Source organism: Suillus subaureus, assembly GCF_016647635.1.
Source record: "Suillus subaureus strain MN1 chromosome Unknown BJ212scaffold_40, whole genome shotgun sequence".
In the NCBI taxonomy this organism is placed as follows: domain Eukaryota; kingdom Fungi; phylum Basidiomycota; class Agaricomycetes; order Boletales; family Suillaceae; genus Suillus; species Suillus subaureus.
In genome coordinates, this window is record NW_024538596.1 from 148,957 (window position 1) to 176,564 (window position 27,608).

Here is a 27,608-nt window from a genome sequence, read left to right on the forward strand (position 1 = left end):
GATCGACTTACTGAATCCGATGATATGGAGACAGGGAACGACAGATCGGAGTTGCACAGTCTCATAATGAAGACTGTTCAAGAAACTCGAGGTAATGGCAAATTGCCTCCAGAAACGGATCGGCACCGCGGTCTCCCGTCTCATTCCTCCCCGCCATTATCACCGTCACGAACTTTCCGACCATCAAATGACGAGGATAGAGGGTCGAACCATAGAAGTCAAGCACATCCATGAATATGCGTACCGGTCACACACTCTTAATGGTGCATGGCTAAGCACTTTATGGTGATCCTAGACCTCCCGAATAAGCCAGCTATCTTCGTCGATCCATGTTTCTGGCAAAAATCCAGGAAATAAGCAAAGATAGGCTCGAGAAGTGTAACCAGAAAAGGGTAAGGACAACTGCAAAGGCACTCAATCTCACCCTACTCCGTAGAAAATGAGGGTGGCATTCTGCCAGAAGACGGAGTGTCTGTGACATTCTTGAGGTACGCGTGATGTTGATTCGCAGTCGGAATGTTTGACGCTAGTAGGACTAGACCAAATAAGATAGTGATCAGAATGGAGGAGACAGGAGCTATATTGACGGACGATTCAATGTTGGTAAGTCGCGGTAAGACAAAAATATGCAGGTGCTCATTGTTGGTGAAGATAGAGAAAGCATTGAGTAAAATAATCGCGAGTAACAACCATCGCAAGCTGTGGAGGACAAGATTATTGATGTTTCGCCGCAAAGCAGGAAGCATTCCAGAATACCATACTGCCGTCATCTAGATCATCAAAAGTGTGTGCATCACTTAGAATCCAAGAGGGAGCTCGTCATCAAACGCACCGAAAATGCCAACGCAGGGTGCAATCAATAACTCATAATTCGCCTGGCCCCAATTGCTCCTACATACGTTTCTCACATCCTAAATGTCGGTGTCGGCCTTTGCCGGACATTATATCAACAGAGTACGCATTCTCATACACTAACGAAAGAACTAGCATAGAAAGCTGGGAGTACGCCTCAAATAGTGCTATGTCTTCAAAGGGTAGTGAGCGTTTTGTTTAGAAAAAGGTGCATGCCCTTACCTCATCCTTGATCAATCTTCTGAGTGTATCGATGATCTCAATGATTGCAATCGACCAAGAAAATATGGCTAGGGCCATTGCTGAAGACCAAGCAGTTGAAGTTGACTTCGATGTGTTCGATATTAGGAGGGGCGGCTGGTGGTGAGAAGATACTAGAAATGACAACTATATTAGCTATTACTGGTAACGGATATACTCACCTCACAGAAAACCTTACACTATAATATGAATATTTCTAACCCTCGAACACCTGGGACGGTTGGGTCGATGATTTATCGAGCTTGAAATGAACTAGCACCTTGACCATCAGGTTTGCCAGCTCAATTTTCATTTCATATCAGCATCAATGTGCCAGGTCACGGTGGATAACTCACTCTCCATAGGTTGACAGTGTCGGCGTCAATATCCTTCTATTCAACAATCCATAAAGGGCCCGCCTTCTTGGTCATGATAGGGTTCTTCCGAGTCGAAGCGCCGTCAGTCTTTATGTGGATAGGAAATGCACGCCGATTGTCATTCCCCTCGAAAAAAATAATTGAGGTCGAGTATGTCGAGAATGAATTTCAGTTCACAGCTGAGGGTACGGGACAAGCGCTCAACAAACTTGAAGTTGGATGATGTAATACCACGTGACTAACCCGAAAACCTCCAACTTGCTTTCCAGAATGATCTGCTCGTCTTTTGATTCGTCGACCAGTTGCTGCAATTCATGCTCACAACCAATTGCAACTCACAGCAATACATTTGATTAAACTTAATATCATTGTACCTTTGGTGTCACGGTTCTTCAAAGTACGTGTCTATTTCTGTGTCTACTACGTCGTGGTTGCCTTTCCAGTATCTGCTATAGCGGCTCATCCTCGGACGGACCATCCGGCAATGTTCGAAATGCCGCAAAGCGCTGAACGCAGAGCGTGTCATGCCACGTTCTGTCCCTTGGCCCTTGACGCATATATAAGGGGACAAGTTCCGATTCTTGTGAAAGTTACATTGCCCGACCAGCACGGGAGACGTGCTCCGGACCCAGGACCACGTACAGTCTCACATGGGACTACACCACAGGTCCTTACAAGGTTCTATGTCCGAGCAAAGAATATATTACCCGCCGCCCGCACCAGCACAGCACAACATGGTACAACCTTCGGCTCCTAACTCCGTCACTATTCCTTTTGTTAAACCTTCTCATGATCATAATATCGGTGTAACCATGGCGTAACTACAACGGACACAGCATACTACCTTTCATCCCGCCATTCACACCTTCGTTGGAGTCTTGTTTCGACAACCTTCAAACGGTCAAGATTTGACTATGTATTTACATATTATGGGCTGAACTCAAATTGCGCCATGCTGAGGCGTGTTCCATTGTCAGTATTTGGGTCCGAGCGTTGGCGTGCTGCTGCTGCTGCTGGCCTTTTTACTATTTGGGCGTGTGGGGGGGTTACTTGCATCTCCTCACCGGTGACCCGTGCTAAAATCCATCGGCAACGCAGCTGCCCGCCATAACGTACGATGTCCCTCATTTGCGGACGCAGGGTCCAATCACGTACGCACAAATTCTCGTTTGCTCATGCCCCTGATTACGGCTCATGACTTACGACCAATAGACGTGTCCGTATGAGGAACTACGAATCATGTGAATGATCCCTTCACGTGTTTTTCGTACTTATGATTCTTCATCTGCAAGTGGCTCACTCGCACGAACAGTCAATCGTACGCGAGTAACGTCTTTCGAATGGACAGATCACACGCACGCTAAGGGCTGTTATCCTTGACAGATTTACTGATGGGTCTGTTCATTATGATATTCGTCTAACATCCGAGTCATAGCGGAGGTACGCAGGCGTGCATATTACATTTAACAGCTGGCGTTTATGCGCACTTGTTCAACTTCAACGTTACCGCAATGGCTCTAACTTTAATCCCTGATTCTTCTGGTGAGAACAGCTACTGTTTACAAAACACCGTTCTTCGAATGATTTGTGCTGTACATGCGGAGTCCTTGACTGACTGACTTCTTGGGTTCTTCGTATCCGGACATGAGGTTATGAGCGTTGACTCGCGTGTGATGAATGGCGTTCCAAGACGCATGAAGATAAAATTCTGGGCGTTGAACCACGCGCTGGTGATTCTTCGAGCTCCAAGGGCTTGGCTCGAGGTAGGATCTTGAACCCGTATCTGAGACCATGAAGTAGCTAAGCACCGTCAACGACGGGTGGAACAATTGCGTACCCGAAAATGAGCGTCTATGTTAATGAACGACACAGATAGTCTGTCTCCTTGTGCCCCATATATACACAGTGGTGAGGCATTCACTAGTCTAGCATATGCGTTCTTTATCCGCGTCTGCAGGTACAGTGGCGCGACGATTTAACCAAGTATAGACGACGTTGTTGATGCTCTTGGTTCTAGACCTTGGAAGCACCAGCGGCGAACACTCATTCATGATCTACGAGAAAAAGATACAACAACGTCTACTTATATTCATGGTGTCCCCCTATCTAATGACCGCTGAGATGAACATAAGGTATGTACGTTAATGAAGCGTGTAAATTCCGCAGTACATCGATCCCGATCGAGGCTTTATGAGAGATCGATGTAACTCACTTTGTAGTTGTGGAGTACTTGATCGTAATGCTTGCGTTGGGGAAGCCTAGCTCGTTGGGATTAGGCTGGACCTTGATAGTCGTAAGCTCGTGATAGTGGAGTTTAATGACGAGTCGGCCCGGGCGTATGGTGGTGGTGACATCGAATACATGATTGGGCGGGCAGTAATGGTGAGCGCGTTATACTGTTCACTTTGGTGTCGGCGTTAGATTCAAGTTCGAGTTCCCTTTCAGTTCGAAACAAAGAACTCAAACTTGAATCTACATGTTTTATTATATTTCACACGAAAGAAATATGGGATATGCCAGGTGAATAATATGAGAGGGAGAGCAAACAAGTTTCGAGTTAAGTGATTAAAGCCTGTAATTAAGCGACTTGGCGTTAACTCGTAAGACTACCTGAACGTACGTCTTTGGAACAACGATAAGCAAACTCAAAAGAATGGCAACTTACCAGCGGCCGAGCGAAGAGCCTATGCCGTATATTGATGGTACATGAACTCAGCTGGTCGTACTACTCCACATATGTACGTGTCAGTCGATGACTGATTTGGTAGTGAGGTTCCCAAGTGACGATTCTTGCGTAGGAGGAGTTACGAATGGTGGAGCTTGAAGGGTCGCATGGTTCAGGTCCCGTGGCGAGTGATGGACGTTATGTAGGATCGGAGTCCCATATGAGATATTGGGATGCCCTGACAGTGGCAGTACTGTTTATGAAAGGAGGATGGGCGTTCCCCCACAGGTATTGTGATCGCGGTTCATAAAAACAGGAGGGCCGAGATCGTCGTACGTATGAGGGGAAAGTGCACTGGCATTGGTGCGGTGGAAATGGTTGAACATTCCAGAGACTGCTTGTTCCGTCCGAAAAATATCAGAGTGGCGATGAAGATAGACAATTGCTCACGAGTGGCGGAAGACAAACGTGTGGGAGCGGAAGGGTACGACGTAGCTTCCCCTCTGTCGTTCGATCTCCATACTTGGAGGGTGGGATGACTTCTAGCGAAAAGTGCAAATGCAGAAACTACGTGAGAAGGTCACGGGGCGAGAATAAAATGCTAGTGGGACGACGGTAATCAGTGACAGAGTACTGAACAACCATCATATAGATGGACTCGGTACATCATGGATGAAATTGACGGCCGAAAGAAGAACGGAGGATGAATGAGTGAGTGTGGACGCGGGTAAAATCGGCCGGCGGCAAAGAGTGGGAGTGGAGAAGAGAAGGACCGGGCGCTGTGCGGCACGGTGGGGCTCATGTGTGAAGGTGATTTTTGGGGGACATTGAGCGAAATGACCGCGGGATGGCCTCGAGGCAAAACGACTTGTGTCCTTTTTAGGTCGGTTGGTTGAACGACAGGGGTATTACCTAAAATGAACGTATACCTGATGCTGTGCAGTATTCGTTTAATTAAGGATCAAGTCGTCCGGGGAACCGGGATTGCAGGGTATAGGGCGTTGAGATTGGGTTTGTTGTGGAGGAGATGAAATACATCGTGAAAAACATGAGGCAGGTATGCTAAACTAGGTATCCATTTTGACTTGAAAGAAGACGAAGTCTGCTCGTCGAAATTTAACGCGGTGAGATGGTCGGGTAAAGGCGGTCGTATGCAATTACAATGTTCGAACAGTTATAATGCAAATTTGCGTTCACTTGGGACACGTTGTTGAGGCACGGATACCCGGTACGATCGCAGGGGGGTCAAAAAAAAAATAACAACAATCATAAATTTTTTACGAAATGAAATATTTGATGGGCCTCGTGCTACTAAGTAAGCGAAACGATCTCGTAAGCAAAGCGGCCCATCAGACTTTTACGCCTGGGTTCCCCGTTCCAATCAAAGTCTTCTTATACTCTGATCAAGCACACTCAAACTTAACGTTTACTTGCCTCGTTGTTCCTCTGGACCTTCATCAGTCCATGCCGTCCATAGTCAACCTCAAGTTCAAGGTCATCACCCTCTTATTCATTTTTTGTTTCCTCAAAGCGCTAACATTAACTTCATTCCTGTGTATAGGGTAACAAGTCTTTTGTTGCTTTTAGCAACTTGAGCGACACCGAGTCACTCACAAAAACTTGGAAGGTACTTATCTTCACCGTATCTAATCTCATTTAATCTTGACACTAACCCCTTTCATAGGTATGCACCAAAGTGGCATCATATCTCGAGCAGGGCCAACGCCTCGAGAATCTTTCTTGGCGACTTTGGCACTTGCAGAACTTAATGGTCGACACCGACAATGCAAAGTCCAAACGCGAATTCAAGAAGTTGTCAAAGAACATGGGTGACAAACTCGACAAGGAGAAGGGCCGGTATGTTTCCTTTCACTCCTCCCGCAGCATTTTACACTCATCACTTTTCGTAGCGCTATTGAATCTCTCGAGGCACCTGACTTCAAACGAAACGCTTCAACTGACCTCATCCGTCAACGAGCTGTCGAACGCGAACGTTCCCGAGAGGCTTCCCAAAACGCCCGGCCCGGTACTATTAAGCGAATGCAGTTTACATTCAGTATCGACGCTCCTCCCGGTTCGTTCCCCGCGACCTCTCTTCATCCTATACCTTCTCTGGTGAAGGCTCCACCCCCACCAAGCCAGACCTCAGGCCTAGCGCCGAGTTCAGAGAGGGTCGCAGGCGCAGGAGAGGTGACGGAACCTCTAGCACTAACCACACTTCTTCCGACCCCGCATCCAATCAGAATGGTGTTTCTTCCTCTGCTACGCACGACTCATCTTACGAAAAATTCGTGGCCTCGTACGAAAAACTTCATTTCCCTCCTATTTTTAGCACTTCGTTCGGCCCAACTGCTCTCCTCTACTCCACCCCTACCCTATCTAACCCTATGAGCTATGGCGAAGGCGTCAGTGGCGGCTGCGCAACCGGCTTTAGCATTTTCCGTCCGACTATCGAACTCCCCCTAGACGAGCTTCTGGGCGAGGAGTACGATGGTGAAGACGACCGAATGGCCGACGCTCCCATTTCTCAGCCAGACGATACGAAAGAGGACGGGAATGACGAATGTGACGTCGTCATGCGGTACGACGAATACAACAACAACAGCAACATTATCCCCATCCAGCCCGAGGGCGAGCCCTCCTTGGCGGGTCTTCTGCAGCTGTAGCTTCTCCCGAGCAAGACGTCTTGATGAGCGACTCTCGTCAGCAGCAACAACCACAGCCAGCCATTCCTGATCCGTTCCCAGTCCCGCAGGTTCCTTCTCACACTCACACTCACACACAATCGCACCCGCGCACTCGCGGCAAGGACCGCTCCGGCAAGACGCCAACTAACCGTCCTGTACTGACTGTGCAAACCTCTGCCACTAAGAAGACTAAAGCTGGACGTCGTGCTTCTGGAAGCGTAAAGAGTCCCTCGTCTGCTGCCCCGTCGGCATCTGCTCTCAAGCACTCTGCTGCTGCGACCGTGAAACATATTGCAACCGCGACGGTACCTGCTTCCGCTACCGCGACAAGTCTTAATCCCCTTCTCACCCTTGGAGGCGCTGCACCGGGAGGAAAAGCAACACTTACTGCTCCCGGCGGCGTCAAGGCTGAGTGTAGTAACTGCGGCGCTACCCATACCCCGCTATGGAGAAGGGGCTTGAATGACGAGTTGAATTGTAACGCTTGTGGTCTTTATTGCAAATTGGTGAGTCATCGTCTATATACTTCGTATGGCTTTGTTGAGTGAACATCTCATTTCTCTTTCTCTTTGACAGCATAAACGTCCGCGTCCAAAGTCCATGCGTGCTAGTCATGGAGAAGGACGACGCGGTGGTGTGTCGTCTTTGGCATCTGCGTTATCTACGTTGGCCTCGATTGCGGCGCCACCACCTTCCTCTGCTGCTGCGACACCGGTTGTGGAGGCGGTGAGTCCCGGTGTAAGTGCGGCAGCTGCAAGTGCCATTGCGAATGTGAGTTCGGGTGCGGGTCCGAGTGCAGGTGTCAATGCGAATGCCACTGCTGCAAGCTCAGTTAAAGTTGCTGGTGCTGGCGTGAGTTCGAGTTCGGGCGCCGGCCCAAGTGTCACTGCGACTGCTAGTGCTACTATCACTGCGACTGCTACTGCGGGCATGGGATTAGGTGCAGGCAGGGGCGAAGTCGTGGAAATCATTGGTAAGTCTGATTCTATTTCGATTGCGTGGGATTTCGGTATACTTGAACATATATTAACTGTGTCTACAGGCAGCGCGCAGTGCTATAACTGCCACACAACTGCAACCCCTTTGTGGAGGAAGGACGACGAAGGCAAGACCGTTTGCAATGCGTGAGTTCTCATTTCTTGTTCCTACCAAATGCGTACTAAATGCTATATACATATAGATGCGGCCTTTACTATAAGCTCCACGGCTCCGCTCGTCCCATTAGTATGAAATCCGATATCATTCGCAAGCGTTCTCGACACGACGCTCGTGCGCAGCGCTCCTCCCTCACCGACACCCCCAACGCTTCTAACACGCCAGGTACTCCCTCCGAGACGCCTTCTCAAACACAGACGCCATCGGCGTCTCCAGGCGTCTCGCGTCGTCCTACGCCGTCGCCGTCCCCAATCCTGGCACCAGACAGCACGACACAGCCTGTTGCCTCGCACAGCATGAGTGCGGGGATGGGCGCGGGCGCAGGCATGGTGGGTACGGGTATGGGGGGCAGCAGTGAGTTAATGGGTGCGTTGGGTGACACCTACGCGGTGTATAACCCCTTCCCTGGGCCGTACCACCCGGACTATCTCAGTCAGAATTGGGTGCCGCCCAGTATGACTGGCGTCAGTGGTGGCACAAACGAGGCGTTACCGTTTTCTGGAGTCGACTGTGTTGACGGGGAAGCGGGTTCCAACGCGTCTTCGTCTAACGCTTCTCCAAATACCAATGGTGCCAGCAACGTCCCTAACAATAATGTCAATACTACCACAAACGCCAACTTGAACTCTAGCACCACTGGGCGTACTGCCAAGCGCCGTCGTATGAGCACTGACAGTGTGTCAGAGCCTCCTAGCAGCGCGGTTTCTTACTCATCTTATGGAGGGGACAGTTTCACGACGGGCTCTGGTGCGACGAGTGCAGGCACCACTTCGTCTTCGCGGCGTAGCAGCATGGACTTCCCTTTCTTCAGTCCCTACACCGTGTTCCGAGGGAACGGTAACAACGCGTTCTGGCACCACTCTAGCAACGGCGGCGCTGATCGCAGCCCACAATTCGTGCATCCTCCAATGTTGCCTGATGCTGTTGGAGTCTCTGACGGACATGCACATGGGCACGGGCACGGACGTGGTGGGCATGGACATGGGATGGATTTCCTGCACCCGCCAATGATGCTTCCGCAGGAGGAAGAGAGTCTCTTTGCGACCTATTTGCATCCACCGATGATTCTTCCGCAGGAAGGCGAGCAGGTGCAGCACGGGTACGAATATGGGCAAGGGGAGTACTACGAGACGGGCAACATGCAGCAGTACTAGGCGGTTGCATGTTACAACGTTCTACGTCTTGCGCTCGTTCCGTCTCGAACGCCTTTTCGTCTGTCTGCCCTCGTCATCCTCTGCATCGCAATCGGCATTTCATTCTTCATCCGACGCACGACTCTTTGAACGCATTGACATGATCCCACGCCATCTCACGATATTTCTCGCTCGTCTAATTTCTCCATTTGCAAACGTAGAGTTTACACATCACATGGCCTTCCTTTGCTCGTGTTTTCTCGTTGACCTTGGTTCCTACCGTCGTCATCCATCTTGCAATCATTTTCTCTCATCATCTTTGTATCTCGCCATCTACACTCCGGCACGCTCGCTCAAGGCGCTCGCGCAGCTTAGACTCATAGAGTCATTCCAGTTTCACGCAATTCATCTCCATTGTGTATCGGTGCTTTCTACATTGTAATCGACTCCACACGCGAGTCTCGTTGGCTTTGTTAGTGACTTGGGATCAGGGTTCACCAGTCAATCTGTTTCATTGTACCACGTACTCTCCCACTTCCTTGTATTCCTTTCCTTACGTTTCTCTCTTTTACCCGCTCCATTGTACTCTTTCGCCCTCGTTTCTCTACCCTCCATCCTGGAGATTGCCGCCGTCTTCCAAACCCACCAGCTTCCCACCCGGATATATTTTTGGAAGATAACTCCTCGTTTAGCAGTTTTTCATCAGTCGTCGTTTGTATACTTACTCACTTACGACCTACGTACATAACATCGCGAAGGGCTTCGCGGATCAAGCCCCCCAATGGAGATGGTTATATCTATCTACTGGTTTTAGTTTGAGCGCAGGCTGGTGGTAAGCTTGGCAGTTTGGGAGGTTCTCGTGCCTCTATCGTTTTGTGGAGTTGGTGTTCTAGACGGGCTTATCGTTTCAGGTACGCCAATCTTGTGGTGGTGGTTAATGTTTCTGTAACAGTGCATTACCTTGAAGCGACGAATCAGTACGGCACACGTTCACCCTTCAATTCTCATTCCAGGGGTATACCAAATTCAGAGTACACGAGTTGCCCTCCGCCGACGCAACTAAGACATTACAGAACTGAAAAAAGTATGTACGACCAACTGCGAATAGAGGAACGCACGCGCGTCTGGCTGTGTTCATCACGGAGGTCACGGTCAAACATTGAACCTCGCATGCAACCGGTCCGGGCGATTGGAGATTGGACAAATACAAGTTGAAGTGTTTGTCAACGCTCAGCAGTCTAAGCAGGCGGGGATCTCGAGAACGGCGACGTCCACTGGGGAGAATTTCGATCGTTGGGGTACCGGATCGATATGATGCGCACCTCGTACCTTGTTCTATTGGATGGGGTTGGTAGTTAAAGAACATTCTATCTATCTATCAAGAGCCTTTCTTTGGAGAAGCGTGAGCCGGGTAAGGACAAGCTAGTTCTAGATTGAGTCCGAGAAATAACACATGACGATCTATTCAATGATGATCAATTATCACAAAGCAGGCAAGAAGAGACCTCAAAACCAAGCGACCCCTCCATGGGGATTTCCTCGTAACCGCGACGAACTAAATTTCAATACAATTGGAGATGGAGATTCTAGATGCGTTCGGAAAGTTCCTATTCGCAAAATCCCTGGTATTTTACGTCGACAGAGGTACCTGGTCGTTGGTTCCATTTCAATACAGGGAGCCTCAACATCTTGCAGAATTGAGTTATGGTCGAGCGCCTTCTCGAGCACGACCCTGGAGCCATTAAGCTCGCTAATTTAAAGTTTAGACCAAGAATGCAAAAGGAAAATGAATATCATGCCTCATGTGAACCCAAAAGTATTAGCCGAAGGCAAGGTCCAATCAGACGCATCGTTGACGTCGATCGCATGTTCTATTCTGTTCTGAATTTGAACGTCTGCGTACGCCCAAGACGCCGTTATCTTTTTTTTTTCATAACAAGCGTTGACAGTTTGAGATCTGTGAGGGGAAAGACGAATTGAGAAAGTGTAGAGTAGAGTTAGCGTCGCACTAGAGATGCTGATCACCTTCTCGATAACTGAGATGAAAGACGAGAGGGGAGAAGAAGCATATGATAGGATTTGGTAGGAATGCATCATATTTCAACGAGGCGGCATTAGTGTTGAGCGTCAAGTGACAGCTGCGCCGTCCGGATGAAAGGTTGAAGAGATTCAAGTCCGCTCGCGATCGTGTGGTATCATTAATATTGACATCACGTCGAGCGTAGAAGGTACGAGTAAGACTTTGAACAAATTGAGTATTCCAAGCTGCTGGTTTGCGGCTCTCTTCCGCCGCAACAGATCACCGCCACTGCCGTCCACAACTCTTTCAAGTCATCGAGTTCGCCTTTACTATTGCATCCTGGAGAGAACGGCGCTGATATTGATCTGCGATTGATTTCCTCCACGATGCACCTTGCGGTCCTGATTAAAACCAATCGTGTCATGTGCCACAAGGATCAGCGGATACGACAGGATACGGCTCACCGTGATGATCTGTGCCTGAAAGAAAACTGAAGAGGTGAAGATTAAGCACGGACCGAGCACTTGAATCTTTGGTCGCCGAAACACAAGGGTCGGAGAGCCGCATAGGAAGACTAGGTAAGAATACTGACACTATTGCAATAGATATCACTATAGGCACGGCGATATGTTTTCTCTGACCGGACCATCAAAATGCTCGCGTCTCGCCGCTTGCGCCAGTACAGCCCCCGCTCACGCGCCCTAATCGCAGGACAATCTTGTCTGGGAGCATATTGTGCTCACGCGGAGTCCAGATCTGTTTGAATCATATCCCTTTCGTTTCTCGAAGTTATCATGAGCTGTCGACCTCCGCCCGGTGAGCTAGCTGTAACTTGCATCACACAAAATATTTACGACAAATAAGTACTAGTGCTCATCACTCATATTACTACAAGATCATCGATCATCTTAGAAGGGAGGTTGAGTCACATCTTGACGTCAGCTCTCGCCTTGTCTGTTGGACTTCCAACCTAGAGGCCTCAATGCCCGTGTATGACACGTAATCCCAGTTCTCATTGTCGGAAATACCAAGCCCCATGGCGACGCCTGCCTAGTAACCCAACATCCAAAAAGACTCGTTTAATTTTCGCTGTTCAGAGACAGTGTCAACGGCATTTATGTAAAGGTTTCCTTTTTTTAACAAAAAAAAACATCCAATTTATTGTTCTTTGGAGTCGTAGACACTATGTAGGACATAGCCCTATACACGGCGGGAGATTGAGTCCTTTGGGGTCACTGGCAGTGACCCTATGTTGGACATATGCATCTGCCCTTCGTATTTAAAGGTTCTCGCGACTCACTCAACAGTCAAGCTTGTTCACATTTCTTCCTCGAATCTGTCCACTGCACTTCACACAATGATCTACCAGCCCAATTCTACTTCCAATGGGGTGTATCGCACCAACGCGTCGCTGTGAGAGTCGCTTTGTTGCGTGGAAGTTGCATGGCGCTGATCGTAAATTTGACTCAGGGATATCATGTTCCTCCAAGACGCTACAGGGAGTCAACAGCAGTATATCGACACTGCGCGCAACGGGATCACCCAGATTTGCAATACACTTTTATCTGGGGGGAAAATCGCTCCAGACAATCTCAGACTTGGTCTTATTGCCTTCCGCGACCATCCTCCTCAAGAACACAGCTTCATCATCCAGGAATATCCTTTCACGTCCGATTTTGGAAATTTTGCGTCTAACTTAACCAGCTTAACAGCGGCAGGCGGTGGAGATGAACCTGATTCTCAGAGCGATGCTTTGTCCGCTGCCTACAAGGCTGACTGGAGGGACGAAGCGACAAAGGTTGTGGTGCTGATTACTGATTCACCCCCGCATGGAATTGGAGAGGACGGAGACGCCTTCCCTGAGGGGTGTCCGCTTCGTAAATCATACTTTTGTTCAGTCGTATTGGATCAGCCACTAATGCCAAATCAGAAATTGACCCGCTCCGTGTTGCGGCGAGCATGGGAAAAGCTGGCATCACTCTGGTATGTCCAATATTCCACGTCTCGTGCTAGAGCTTCACGTAAACGCAGTATGTGATTGCGTGCGAGCCTGCTCTGAGCCACAATTACAAGGTGTGATCATTCTCTTTATGCTGCTGCGTCAGATGCGTTATTGATTACGCAGAGAGCACGTGCTTTCTACCAAGGATTGGTTAAGAAAACCGGGTAAAACGATCACAGCTTCGGTCATATATTCATATATTAACTATTTGTGACAGTGGGAGAGTGGTCAACCTCGGCGATCTCAGCGTGCTGCCCACTCTCATCGCTGGTTCCGCCTTAGAAGCAGTCGACAGCGAGATTTACGTAGCCAAGCATCAGGCTGAAGTTCGCAGCATGGCGAACGATCAGAAGATGAACGCCAGCGAAATTTCTCTGAAGCTACACAGGAAATTCGTGGCTGCAAGCATCCAACACAGCACCCTCGTTGTCGATAATATGTACGAACAGCGTACGCAAGGAGATCGGAATGCCGACATATGGTTTGATGCTGAGAATCTTGACGAAGCGAAGATGAATATTCAGGAGGTGAAATTTCGATGAATCTTGTATTTTTTAATTTTTATAACTCCATCCAGGTTGAAGGCAATCATATTCTCGCAAAGTACCAGACTCCTGGGGTAGGGCAATTAGCTGCTATAGAGACGCAGCCGATCAGCTTGGCTCAGGTGATTTTCGCCTCATTCGTATCAAAGTTTGTAGTGACCCCTTTTTACAAGGTCGAGACTGTCGTTCAGAAGTGTCTTGTGAGAGAATTGTGAACTTAAAGACCATGCTGTTTTCACGGATACCGACATGTACTAAGCTGGAATTTTGTAACACCATGGCGAATATCATTGAATTGAAGGCTTAGGGTCTGCGGAGCTATGATACTATGTACTTTGTGTAGACGCCAAATTAACCTCGAAATGCTCATTAGCTATCAGTTAGACCCGAAAGCTTCGGGTCCTCGAGTCTCGCTCACTCACATATGTACGTATCATAGAGCTGGAAGGGCAGCAACCAGAAAAACGAATCCTCCTTTGCCATCTCCACCTGAAATGGTGCTTTCTGACATAGTAATTCTAATTTCTCACCCGATCAGTGATCCCAAACTAATCGAAATTTTTATCGCCTCTGAGTCCGATGCGTGATGGTCTCAGAGTTAAGTATATGAGGAGACTGCAGAAGAACAATGTACAACCTAGACCAGTCCAGACCTATTGATAGCCTCCCCCACCAGTCCGACCAAAAGAGAAAGATAGTCGTTCCTTCGATATCATGGCCCAGACCAGAGCATAGCCACTATCGATTACTTTCCAAACGATAAAACGAGATCAAGATTCGGTCAACATTTACCAGCCTGAGTCTGGCAGCAGCGAGCGGATCGACCTGGAGTTGGCTTGTAAAATAAAAGATTCCCGAGTCACCCCCTCCGTGCTAGGTGATAACCTCTCCGTCATACTAACTGGATCTCGAGTACAAGAATGACGACGTCCACTGAGGAGAACTTTGATCGTTGGAGTACCGGATCGATATTATTCGCACCTCGTACCTTGTTCCATTGGATGAAGTTGGTGGCCAATAACATTCTATCCATCTATCTATGAGGGATTTCTTCGAAAGTTGGACGAGAAGCGTGAGCCGGGTAGGGACATTGATTCCGGGTAATAGCACATGACGGTCTATTCAATGATGATCAATTATCACGAAGCAGACAAGAAGAGACCTCAAAACCAAGTAACCCCTCCGTAGCGACTTCTTCGTAACCGCGACGAGCTGTATTCCAATACATTCGGAGATGGAAAAGATAATGGGTGATGCGTTCGGAAAGTCCCTATTCGCAAAATCCCTGAACGGTCGAGTATTTTACGTCGAGAGATAGTCATTAGTATTGGTTCCATTTTACAGGCCCTGAGTCTCAACGTCTTGCAGAATCGAAACATATTCGAGTGCCTTCTCGAGCCCGACCCTGCAGCCATTACGCAGAGATCACTAATTTAGAATTAAGACCAAGAATACATGAAATATCATGCCTCATGTGAACCCATAAGTATTTGCCGAAGGCAAGGTCCAATCAGACACATCGTTAACGTCGATCGCATGTCCTATTCCGTTCTGAATTTGAACGTCTGCATGCGCCCAAGACGCCGTTATCACTTTCTTCATTCGTAACAAGCGTTGAGATCTCTAGGAGGGGAAAGCCGAATTGAGAAAGTGCAGAGGAGTAGAGTTGTTATCGTACCAGAGATGCGATTGCCTTTGGGATTTTAGATAACTGAGATGAAAGACGACATCGGAGCTCGAGACGTTTACGTGCAAAACATAATATATGCGAAGGGGAACAGAAGAAGTGTAGGCGTGCATTAATATTTTTAATGAGGCGGCATTAGTGTGTTGCGTCAAGTCACGGCAACAGCTCCATTGTCTGAATGAAAGGATGAAGAGATCGAGGTCCGTTCGTAGTGGCATTGACATCGCGTCGAGCGCAGCAGGTACGAATAAACTTCTGTAGGAATTTGAATAAATTGAGGAATATTCCAAGCTGCTGGTTCGCAGCTCTCTTCCGCCGCAGCAGATCACCGCCAGGCAATTCGCTAGAAAGATTGGCCATTGCGTCCACAACTCTTTCAAGTCATTAAGTTCGCCTTCAATACTAGTGCAAGCTGGAGGGAATAACGCTGATAATCATTTGCGGTTGATGTATCAAGATTTCCTCCGTGATACAATGAACTGCGCCTTGCCGCGGCCCTGATTAAAAACAACCGTGCCATGTGTCACAAGGATCAGCACTTTCCTTGGATACGGCAGGATACGGCTTGCAGTGGTGATCTGTGCCTGAAAGAAAATCGAAGAGGTGAAGATTAAGCACGGACCGAGCACTTGAGGATCTTTGGTCGCCGAAGCACAAGGGTCCGAGAGCCGTATAGGAAGACCGGGTAAGAATACCGACGCTATTGCAATAGATATCACTATCAAGCCATCCGATATGTTGCCTCTTACCGAACCATTGAAATGCTTGCTTTTGGCCGCTTGTACTACAGTCCAAAACGGACGGCAATTGCAAGAGGTTCAATTCTTCCCTGAAATGGCTTCTGAGTTGCCGTCATCAATTTCCGCTGTCTATCATTACAAGCGTGGATATCTCTGGGAGGGGAAATACATATCGAGAAGGTAAGGAAGCCAGAGTAGAGTATTCTGGTGCCAGAGATGCGATTGCCTTAAGCTTCGCGGTAGATAACTAAAATGAAAATATGAAATCGGAGCTCGAGATGATCACGTGCAAAAGAAAATGATGGCGAACATGCATTTCAAATTTCGAGCACGCTGAGGAGATGGAGGCCCGTTATTAATGTGCGTCGCCAGTACTAGCACGAGCACAAAGCAGCTGGGCACATTGACAAGGCTTCTGTGTGTCCTTCTGCAACGCTAACTTAGAGTAACTTTGAAGGTTTCAAGCTGTTGATTCAAGAGTCAACCAGTCCGCTCGACAAATTTAAATCAAGCGTTTTACCTGCGGCTAAGTTTTGAAGCGTTAACATGTCCTCTGGTACGACTCCAAACAGTCTCAACCTGGATCATCACGGCAGCATCAACCGACGAATTGAGATTGACTCCATGATATTCTGTTCTCTCCGATCCTGATCGAAACTTAACGTGAAAATATGTTTCACAGGTATTAGCATAAGTATTGCTTGATATCGTCTCTACTGAAAATGAGAATTGGCTGCAAATCACTAGTAAGTCGGGATCAAAGTACACAGGCATATAGAACTCAAAGAATGCCGGTTTGCCCTCACAGCCTAATAGTAGAAATACGATCGTTCATCCTGTGGGTTAGCTTGAATCGATTGGCCATCATGTCGTCTAAGAATGATGGATGATATTAACTTCGCCGCTTAGACACACCGGGAGTGACTCGTACCTCGACTCGATGGCGCAGAGCTGAGCAGGGTGAACTTCACAGTCTTCACCAAGGATAGCACTAGTTGATACTTTGCGACGTCCGTGATAGCATGGACCATGTTTATGAAGCAAATTGAAGGTCGCCCAATTGTTTGAGCCATTGACTTGAAGACAAGAATCAAGATATGTAGTCCGAATCCTATACGAGCAGAAGCCCGAATGACTGTCCTGGAGCTCTATATACTCTTTGCTCAAAGGTGAAGAAAGAGTACATGCGCTCGAAGATCGACATTTATTTGAATGGGTCCTTGCCAAAGCTTCGAGTCAACTTGAAGTTGGACGCAAAATGTACATGATTATGTAAAACTCACTCAGTGCCAAGCTTTCATTTGACAAGGCAAACCACTCACTACTAGTAGTTGCGGCTCAGCGAATGACAAGATGGAGTGGAAGCCTGCTCAGCTTGACGTCTCCTACCCTCCAGATCTTGTCCTAACAAACAATCTGGACGTGGATCCTGATTTCGCAGACAACTTCGCTCGTTGCGCCAGGTGGTACGTCTTTCAGTCAACTACTTTGAGCACCATTCGAACATCAAAACACTGAAGGTGTGCAGATGGATCCAGCTTCCTCGTCCAGTGCGAAAACAGAGCATTTCAGCTGTTTAGTTTGTAAGCATCGTTGTTGTCCGAGTCATCATCTACAATCTCAGATATAAATCCTGAAGTTCAGACATTCAAGGTCAGTCGTATTGCGCATAATTTATCCTTTCACCTATCAAAGCATCCTGAAGGCACACAGTTCTCCGCTCAGCATAAGCGTACATTCTCACAGCCCTCAGCGGTCGTCAATTTTGCTTGGTATCCAGGGGCATCATCTAACAATGCTCCAGCTTACTGTTTCGTCGCTTCTGTGCGTGACTGTCCACTGAAGCTTTTGGACGCTTCGGATGGAAGGGTAGTGCTCATATACGTTTTTGTCGGACCGCTGATCGACCCTACTAGCTGAGGGCCTCGTACCCGATTATCGATCATCGTGAGAGGTTCATCGCTCCTCATAGTCTCGCGTTCAACTTAACAGCCGACAAGTAAGCCTGTCATGAAAACTCCGTTTGTATTTGATCATCATCATCATCATCCACATCAAGGCTCTACTGCGGTTTCGAGGATGCCATCGAGATATTCGACATACAACAACCTGGGGAGGGCGATCGGCTCCCGACCACGCCTTCCAAGAAGAGCAAGGATGGCCTCAAAGGCAAGATATTAGATTTACCAGATCGTATGAATGTTGATCCAATTTCAGGTATCATATCCAGCATAGCTTTCTCCTCCTCTTATGACTACTACGCAATCGGCAGCCTAACACCTTCCTTACAAGCAATGGATAATATTGCGCTGTATTCGGAGTCAAATCAAGCAGCTATCATGCCTATCGGAGGCGCATATTCTCAATCCGGAGTCACGCAGGCATGTCGCCTGGAGAAGTAGTGGTAGAGCTTATCTCATTCCCCACAGCTGAAGTTTAACCCGACAAAACCGCATATTTTGTATGCTGCATTTCGTCGACACGATGCTATATATGCATGGGACCTTCGCAGCGATACGTCTGTACCCGTGAAAGTTTTCAGGACGTCCCCTGATTCTTGCAAAACCTTAACCAATCAAAAAATCGAATTCGACATAGATTGCGCTGGGAGATGGTTAAGCGTCGGTGATCAGGTACTCGACTTTCACAGATATCCGCCATTCAAACTTTCTGGCTAACAATCTGGTTATAGAATGGATGTGTTTCGATGTTTGATCTTGGAGATTCGGACGAACTGGATCCTGAACAGTCATCAGTGATTTCGCCGCAAAATATCGCCCAGAGATGACTTTCAATGCACACAGAGGCAAGTATACCGAACACCCGCGTTCATCCCTTTATAACTGATCTTTGTGACCGAAGACGTGGTTGGCTGCGTGGCATTTCAGCCCTTACATTCTAATCTTCTGTCAGCATCAGGCTCACGCCATTTTGATGAGGACATGGGGGAGGGTGATTCTAATAGTTCCGACGGGGATTCAACAGACCAAGAGTCGGATTCTGAGAGCCAAAATGTGATCGCAGTGTCAAGGCACCGACCACTTCCATATGTCAAAGACTCTTCTTTGAAGCTGTGGTCATTCGACCCCACGCGGATCGTACATCATGCCTGATTGATACTCGTTTCGACGCGCCTGAATGTCATTGGACCGGTTTATTGCTCACAGTCCAGGTCGTCTGCCGAACAAGCTGATACGACCAATGAAAATGACTACAATGGGGCATACTTCAAACTTCTCTGCACTACGTTCTATCCAATGCTCAACCACAACAACAATCACGTATCCAGTTTGCCTACGATATTTCTTCTTTTGTCAATAATGTTGCCTCGTTGGGAGCATGTGCTTGATACATTTGCTTATATTCCAGCTGATACGACCAATGAAAATGACTACAATGGGGCATACAACAAGCTTCTCTTCACTACGTTCTATCCCTATACGGCTTGCCCATTCTATCCTGGTACATTGCATATTGCGGTCGGGTGTAAAGGTGAGTTGACGATATGGAGCTTAGACGAACTCAACCCCTGTGTGAAGACTGACAAGAGCTCTTCGTACGTGAAGAGGAAGGGATCTGTTCGGGATGCATATGAGTTGAAGTCTAGGACGTGCCCCCGAGACAGATCACGTATCATCAACACGTCAAAGATATCTTCATACGTGAAACGAGCGTAGGAACTGCGACGGAGGTATAACACGTACGGTTTTGCCATTTGGACTTGATCCTTTCCTCCCAGAAACACTAATGCGTCTCTACAATCTTTTGCTGTGTTTGGGGGTCGTTCATGAAACGGTAGAATTCAAATCGCGTTATGATATTCCTGCATGACATAAGCGTCATCGGTCTTGTTTGAGCAAATTAGCACGTACCTATGAGACGTCCTTTGCGAACATCTCCGCAGCACAAGCGCGAGTCGATACGGGGATGGATTCGAGAGATCGCTTTGACATCCATCAAAGACCGTGTTGACACTGAGATCGTGCGATATGAAGTCTGAGGAGTTTAATAGAATGTAGACATCTGATGGAGATGTGCATTGAGAGGCGAGGATGGTGGTAAAAATTCACATGATACATCCTGTGCTCAATCATCGATGCGGTGTGAACGAGGATTGATATCGATAAAACAGGCTAACCTTTGGTGAGTTAGCTTAGGGCCCAAGACTGCGCTGTATTCTTTGGTCGCCTCATCTAGATCGGGGGAGAAGGATTGTCCGTGGTAGCGCAATCCCCGTGCTCATCCTAATCTCTTTCGTCCGACAGAGAGCTTTCTGCATGACTGACGGTAAGTGAGTACGATTGAAACAAATGATATAATCGGATACCTCAATGATGATCGTTGATATCTCCGTAAGCAGTGGGACGCAGGCTGCTGGTTAGCAGATCATGCCATAAAACCATCATGCTATAGCTGCATTTTACTTCATGACTTCTCATAATGAAGAGACTACTACATCATGTTGAACAAACAAATAACTCGTCGACTCGGAGTCGGAGCTTGTGAATTGAGATTATGTAATGCATCCGCTCTAGCAAATTCAGTTTTCGAGTGCATTGAGGCTACTATCAACCTTGCACCATGAATTTTGTTGGATAAATTTGCCCAGGCTTGCCTTCTTCTATGTCACATTTGCAGACTCATTCCCTCCTCCTCTCGCCCAAACGTAGCTGTTCCTACTATTCAGAACGACCAGCCTTGTGATCCTCTGGATGTGCGAAGTTGATCTACCCGTCCCAGTTTCTTTTGATGTCGACTTGACAGTTCCCTGCGACGTCAACCACACCCCCCAATCGCTCTGCCTCTGCGCATGCTGTGACTCAGGCGCCAGATATCCATCCCCACCAGAACGTAAGTGTCGACTGCCGTCATCGCATTCTCACTTACATTTTTTCAGTCTCGACAACCCACCGCCTAATCATCTGCTATTGTATTCAACGCCCGCACACGCCACCTATGGTTCACTAGTGCAGGTCTTGTATTGCCGCCCATTATCAATGTTCCTCTCGCGCATGGTAAAGAAGTGCGTTTGCTCGATTTTTTCCTACTATGTTCCGGGTTTAATGCATCCATTTATAGCGCAACACTGCAGCGGGTACTCACAACACTAATGAGGGCTAGTTAGGCGGTGAGGACTATCTTTCTTCCCGTCCTCCGCTGAACTGATTCAACTGATACACACAGGGCAGCTTACCCCCGGAGAGCATGGAGGCAGCTAGTTATGTGGCTGCTTCTGAATTGCGCAGATATATCTTTTGATGTTTCGATGTTCATTTTAATGCTTGTCACATGCGCCACAGCGTTAACACCTATATCTTAATGCGTGGCCACTACACCCCTCGGTTTAGTTCCCGTCGCCGTCCCTGTATCAATCACATGAATGACATGCGATCACAAAGCTCATACTTCTGTCGGATGTAAGCACGACCCTTGATTTACCACTGTGGATCTCGGCACACAGGGTCCTCAGTGAGTGAAGTACACTTGGAGGCATATGTAGGCTAAGGTCAGTCCCTAGTGTTTTCGCAACTTACAAGCTTTGGCATAGGATAACACTGACACCCTCTGGTATGTGATATCCAATTCTTCGATTTTGATTCTATGCGCTAACACATGCGATTTTAGATTGTTATGGTGATTGCACTTTCTCTGCATCTTGCTACGCGCTTTCCCCTGCTCAGTCCTTCCAGAGAATCCGGACAATTTTGCATTTTGCATAATCAAATTTTGTTCGTGGCTCTTCGATGACACCTCAAACTTGCCTGAATTCAGTTTTGGTATTCCTACATCTCCTGATGCTCATCGCCAATAACGGTTTTCCTGCCTTGCTAGTACGTGTGAATGATATACATGAGCCTGAGCGGCGAACTCTACGCCAGAGCGCGCGTGTGATGCTGCTTAGTACTTACAAAGGAGAGACTCTGTACAGGTATGCGACACTGAATTCGACATCGTGTACGTCTTTTGCTGTGCCATGTCGTCTGTCTTGTGGAATGAAACTCAGATATGTCGGTGCAACTATTTAGGAGCGCAGGTTTTTTCTCGGATGAATGACATCGTATGCTGTTACAGACAACGTCAATTCAATTGACATGTTTTCGACGACCCGCGCTCGCACTGCAGTGATTGCAGGGTCAGCCATCAGTGAAGTTCCCGGGACGGACATCCGAAGGGTAACACCTGATGCTGCCATGTAACCTCATCCCTTGTAAACACCAGCGAGTTCGACCATGACGAATACCAAAGGACTTGACCTCCGCGAATTGACGCCTGCTTATTCGACGTGTTCGGTACCGTCCTGGAATGGCACAGTACAGTCACTCGCGGGGTGTCCATCTTCAGCAAGGGCTTCTCGCAGGTAGCATATCCCTTACGTTCGACTAAAATTCTTTTTTTTTTTGCTTCAGAGTGGGGCCCTTTGGGGTCGTAGACCCTATGTTGGACATAGTCTCGTCATAAGCTTTCTGTTGTGCGTGATGGGGGTAATATACTTGGGTGGGGTGATTCGGACTCGTACTCCGTCACATGAAGTGAGCAGGTACACTAAAATTCTTTTAGTCCAATTGCATCAGGCCCGCAGGATTTCGCAGAAGAATGAAAACCTTATGCATCGGGAGGTAGGTAACTCGTCATCACGACCATCTATGTCTCATGACAGAAACAATGTTGTAGATACTGGATAACATGCTCACTATGCCGCGCTGGTCTCGTCTTTCAGAGATATAGGAGAATCAGAGTTCACCATAGTCCGGCACAACTTGAATGGTGGGAATCACCTGTAAAGCAACAAACGCATTCGACCAACAGCCTTTTTATAATACGAATACGGCCAGGACGATCGGTACAAGAGGCTGACATCGGGAGAATAACGAGCGAATGAATCGTGGAGGGATATTGTAGAGGGATGTGAATACATACATGAGCTGCTGGAGGTGGCAGATCATCAGATGACCATGGTTCAGTTTATAGCTCCACGGGAGACTGTACATTGGATATACAGTGAACTCATGCATATACAAACGATCGGTGATATCAATGAGAGTATAACGATGCGTACTGGTCCTTCGAAAGATGCAGCAGTGACCATATTATCTCGGAAGGAGCGGTCAGGAAGCAAGGCGTTGTTTTCTTAAGCGTAATAGTTACTACGTCGCCAGCTGTATCACTGTTCGACACTTGAGACATTGAAAATCGGACGGTATTACAAGAGACAAATATTGCATTAACATTTCCTGGTGAACAAAAGGTTCACGTCGCCCGCGCCAAACACATCCTCACTACTGTTTCAACCTGTCACGGAATATAACCGTCACTTGAGCACTGGAGAGCAAGAGAAAATTACATACCTGGCTGAGGCTAACGGGCTGTATCTTTGAACTCATTGCCAGTGTCCCACCCTGGCAGCACTCGCGTTTGAGACGGAAACCAGTAACCTGCACCAGCTGTCATATCTAGCAGGGCCAACGGAAATCGGAAGACTGACCTCTTTGATCTGGGATGTCGTATTGTCGTCCATCTGTTCTGCGTTGAGACAGATTTGAACATTCTTGTCACCGTGCTCATTCGCGACGTATATGTCCTCAACAGTGAAGGTGTTAACCTGACCAGAGGATGACAAACGGCCATATAAATTCTTGCTGGCATCTTCGGCTGTTGCGTCGACGTCAGCAGTTTCTAAAATGCTGCCGGTGAAAAGACCAATCAATGAATTGACATCAGAAAGAAGGAAGAACCTACGTCGTAGTAGTGGTTGCGCTAGCCCAACTTTTCAAGGTCGAGACAGAAGGAACAAAAAAGTATTCTCCTCCCCTCGCACTAACGAAGTAAGGGTTTGGTTCACCAGGTGGGGGAATCACACCCTTAGGGGTAACCTTAGCGAATCCGCACACCTCGAACGCCGCACCATCCGCATCGGCGAGTTGTAGGTCGACTTTATCCCCGGAATTTACTAAGGGAGATGTGCTTTCGAGTTGAGCAGGTCTGTACACAGGCGGGCTACCAATGACAGGGTCCTGACCTAACCGAAATTGGAATCTATTAGTTAGAGTGGCATACAGGCGAAGGACTTCTTTAAATTAGTTACCCTTCTTCTGTGGTACCAGGGACGTCATGGGCCAGTAATCATTTCTCGCGTATCCAATCATATGACGAACGAATCCTGAGTCCAAGTCGGACATATAGCAATTGAACAGAAGCCCGCGAGGTAACTCATCGCTTCCGCTTGCTACATCGCGTCGTTCTTGATCAGTAACCTGGGGGAAGGAGACAGCACACATCAGGAGGAGCAATAATGGCACAATGTCTGAATTTTCTCACCTCGTCGCCATACGGAAGCCCTGCACGTACGAGTGAACCCGATCCGAGGAATTTAGCATCGATGAAAGGATTCAAATTACGTGGCGCGATCTTGCGCGTGTGTGCAGTGAATGGGCAGTGATAATCACTAGGTTCATATTGTGATATATTCGGGTTATCGCGAACGACGTAGTCAAAGTCATTGATGAGGTCCGGGTCAAGCGCCATTTTTTGGTTGTCGCGGAAGGGGCATTTAGCAAGGGGTGCGCCCTGTCACAAACGTGTGTTCAATGAGCCCAATGCACGAGTGTAAAGAGCGTTGCTGTATCGCACCGATTTCCACCTCCCAATAAACCGTGCCCCAAAGAGATCTTCAGCTTCTTGTTTGTTGAGTGGAGGAGATATATCGCCTCCGGGAATGAACTCGCGCCAACGGGGTCCATTCCTTTGCACGTAATCCTCGAAAGAGATAACAGATTGCTCAAGCTTCCTGAATACCAAAATCGTCCCATCCTTGGTCCAGGCCGGACGTTTCACTTTGGTAGTCGGATTGTCCCGTACAGGATCGCCTGGATAACCCATTATAATCACCCCAGGATCAACTTGAACCTGGCCAGCGCGAGGAATAACGAGGCCCCTGATGGAATGTTGAAGTCCTATTGTACAAACGCGACGTCTGGAAAATACTCACCGTAGACAAGGTTGGGAGATCCCATCTCGAAAGCCGAAATGCTCATGCCCTTTGTAGGGGGGTGGTCGAGCCCTTCCTTCCACTGGCTTGCCGCCGGCAACCGTTATCGATGAGCCAAATAGGTCTATGACATCGTGTGAAGCTTTGGTGCAAGTCTCGGCGCCTTCACCAAACGTGCATCAAGAAGGTCAATTCCTTCAAAATAATAAGTACTCACTACTTCCGGCGACAGTGATGACGCCATGCAGAGCTCCGGTATCATTACGCACTGATCCGTTCACCGGGTCAGGTGTTGCTTTGACAAACATAGGGTCCCATTGTTTTGTATCGCCAATGAGTTCCTTGTCGTCATTCATGCAGCGCTTATCGAAGCGAACATCTCCAGTGCCCTCGTTCACGCCGAGGAAATACAGGCCGGCACGGCTGAATGAAATCTGGTATTGCGCGATATCGACTGTCGGGACACTGCTTGCATCACGAGCGTTTGCTTTTGCCACAGCGATCGAGATAAGATTATTTTTCACGTCTTCCGCAGTCGTTGGCTTAAAGGACCACAGAGCAGTTCTGAACGATGTTACGTTGTTGATCCTGAAAAATACGAAGTTCTCGGCATTCTGTTAAAATAAATCGTCAGCGGACATGTTTGAGGATGCTTGAAAGAAGAGCTAATTGAACGGGTCATTTACTTTAGGAAAGAGATAAATCGCGTCGCCTTGAACGTTATTCAGGTCAGGAAGGTCGCCAGTCGCTGCAGCTTGGCATATCGTAGAAATAGGGCGCGAAACCAAAGGTAAGACTGAGCGACGTCCTAGATGTTTGAAAAGATCGAGAGAATACTGAAGATCATCCATTTGGTCCAGTAATTAGTACTCGGATGTGAAGATAACGAGGATGAAAATCCCTAGGGAAGATTAAATAGGTGAGAGAGTACATATGTATCTTATCGATCAAACCAGAAACCGGAGGGCATCGGGCTTCTCGAAAGTTTGGAAAACCGAAGGGTATTCATCGCGATAATACGGCGTTGCATTATGTGAAGACCATCCCGGGTGAGTGTCCGCATTATCCTAGAAATCTCCCAGATTCAACGATGAACAATCTAAGGGGCGTGCATGATGCATGATGGCTGTCCTAAGTAGGAATAAAAGACACATCCAAAGAGCATACCTGCCACTGAGCGTTGAAACGTTGAAGCGCCGATGAACCAAGTGGCAGGCGCCATATAATAATAGAAGTAGAGAAGAGTATAACGTGACTGCGGAAAAAGATCGATCAGAAACATGGAATCAGACGTCTGCAACCTACATAGCTGGCCACTATCGATCACTTTTCTGCTGCGTCATTCAAGCTAAACCATGACCACGACCGTAGATAAGAGATCCATCCGAACAGATCCGCATGCACCATTGTCAATGGGGATGAGACTAGGGTACGGAGTCATGAAGAAGCTCGGTAGCTAGTTGCAGTAGAACATGACTTACTTGGGAATACCATGCGTTTGGCACAAAGATCATTTATTTACTTTCGGAATCGCTCACGAATCGGATAGGATCCCAAGAATTAGGGTATGGCCTACCTTGTTTCCGAGGGTGCAAAATTGACACTCGTTCACGGTACTGGTCAGATGGAGGTGTGGACTTAGCGCTGCGACATTTAAATTAATATTATGTAAGAGCTCTACAGTTGAATTCATTGGGTTTTATTTTAATGATAAGGTATATTACTAAATGAGTTATGTCATATCGCGATGGTATTTCAAATGTACGAGACGTGCAACACACTCAGAAATGTATAATAGCGATAGCTGGGAAAGGCGCAGAGTATGAATGTTTGAATACTGGTTATGGTGACTGATCAGCCTGAGATCGGTCGATGGGATCCCCCCTCATTCACGGTAGGCATAAATATTCCGCTTCCAGGGCCACAGTCTGTTCACCAGCACCCTGCTCACTTGCGTCGTCCAACAGGACATTCACGTGCTCCCTCGATGCCTAGTTCATCAGTGCTCAATGCATTGCAGAGCCATATTCGAAGTTCTCCAAGTCCAACTCAACGTTCAGCACTCTTGTTTCTCCCTCTGCTCCACCTAGTATTCCTTCAGTTATCAGACCGCATCTTTCAACAAGTTCTTTCGTTTCTACTGCTCTACGGACTCCTTCTCGTGGCTCAGTTGCGTCTCATATTTTCATTTCGCCTCCAGCCCCAACTAGGAACAGTTGTAATTATGGAATAGCTCAAACTATGACTTTGACGACCTTAGCGCAGAGTGGAAGGAGGATGAGGTCAGGTTGCTTGGAGGGTGAGTTGAATTTTGATTTTCGTCAAGTGACTGACTCAAAATTCGCCTGAGACCTTGGATATGCTACTTTCTCATCTTATTATGCCTTTCAACGGCTCAATTCCACCTCTGAACCTTCTTGACAAGATTACACTACTGCCAACGGCCCAAATGACTAGCCCAATCCTGTTACCGTGACGTGCGCTAAATTGCTCGACCTGGTCCGTGCAAGAGCAATGGA

General features: G+C 47.8%; 6 protein-coding genes across 6 annotated transcripts; 4 read left to right on the top strand and 2 right to left on the bottom strand.

Moving 5' to 3' along the window:
- Window positions 1–5,598: 5,598 nt before the first annotated feature.
- Window positions 5,599–9,130, top strand: BJ212DRAFT_1485279 (uncharacterized protein; the record flags this gene model as incomplete). Its single annotated transcript, XM_041340954.1, has 9 exons — window positions 5,599–5,628; window positions 5,696–5,761; window positions 5,819–5,991; window positions 6,045–6,324; window positions 6,378–6,699; window positions 6,759–7,327; window positions 7,398–7,794; window positions 7,864–7,945; window positions 8,002–9,130. The coding sequence occupies 9 exons, from the start codon at window positions 5,599–5,601 to the stop codon at window positions 9,128–9,130; spliced, it is 3,048 nt and encodes a 1,015-aa protein (XP_041188379.1).
- A 3,356-nt stretch (window positions 9,131–12,486) lies between these two features.
- On the top strand, window positions 12,487–13,891 carry BJ212DRAFT_1485280 (uncharacterized protein; the record flags this gene model as incomplete). The annotated part of the gene is made up of 8 exons (XM_041340955.1): window positions 12,487–12,542; window positions 12,600–13,006; window positions 13,060–13,112; window positions 13,161–13,202; window positions 13,255–13,295; window positions 13,349–13,658; window positions 13,709–13,798; window positions 13,850–13,891. The coding sequence occupies 8 exons, from the start codon at window positions 12,487–12,489 to the stop codon at window positions 13,889–13,891; spliced, it is 1,041 nt and encodes a 346-aa protein (XP_041188380.1).
- A 3,565-nt stretch (window positions 13,892–17,456) lies between these two features.
- BJ212DRAFT_1449153 (uncharacterized protein) lies at window positions 17,457–19,216 on the top strand (the record flags this gene model as incomplete). The annotated part of the gene is made up of 9 exons (XM_041338651.1): window positions 17,457–17,569; window positions 17,624–17,682; window positions 17,809–17,972; window positions 18,020–18,102; window positions 18,163–18,272; window positions 18,321–18,475; window positions 18,512–18,736; window positions 18,796–18,802; window positions 18,966–19,216. 9 exons carry the CDS (start codon window positions 17,457–17,459, stop codon window positions 19,214–19,216), a joined length of 1,167 nt encoding a protein of 388 aa, XP_041188381.1.
- Window positions 19,217–19,557: 341 nt separating this feature from the next.
- BJ212DRAFT_1281372 (uncharacterized protein) lies at window positions 19,558–20,142 on the bottom strand (the record flags this gene model as incomplete). The annotated part of the gene is made up of 2 exons (XM_041331613.1): window positions 19,558–19,858; window positions 19,985–20,142. Coding segments are annotated over 2 exons (459 nt in total), but the record flags the coding sequence as incomplete, so codon positions are not given.
- Window positions 20,143–22,486: 2,344 nt separating this feature from the next.
- Window positions 22,487–22,891, top strand: BJ212DRAFT_1384967 (uncharacterized protein). The gene is made up of 2 exons (XM_041336787.1): window positions 22,487–22,720; window positions 22,776–22,891. The coding sequence occupies exons 1-2, from the start codon at window positions 22,580–22,582 to the stop codon at window positions 22,827–22,829; spliced, it is 195 nt and encodes a 64-aa protein (XP_041188383.1). The 5' UTR covers window positions 22,487–22,579; the 3' UTR covers window positions 22,830–22,891.
- Window positions 22,892–23,990: 1,099 nt separating this feature from the next.
- BJ212DRAFT_716478 (uncharacterized protein) lies at window positions 23,991–26,064 on the bottom strand. The gene is made up of 6 exons (XM_041343904.1): window positions 25,776–26,064; window positions 25,307–25,703; window positions 25,090–25,252; window positions 24,732–25,035; window positions 24,420–24,668; window positions 23,991–24,355 (listed from the first exon to the last, which is right to left on the bottom strand). The coding sequence occupies exons 1-6, from the start codon at window positions 25,938–25,940 to the stop codon at window positions 24,179–24,181; spliced, it is 1,455 nt and encodes a 484-aa protein (XP_041188384.1). The 5' UTR covers window positions 25,941–26,064; the 3' UTR covers window positions 23,991–24,178.
- Window positions 26,065–27,608: the final 1,544 nt, after the last annotated feature.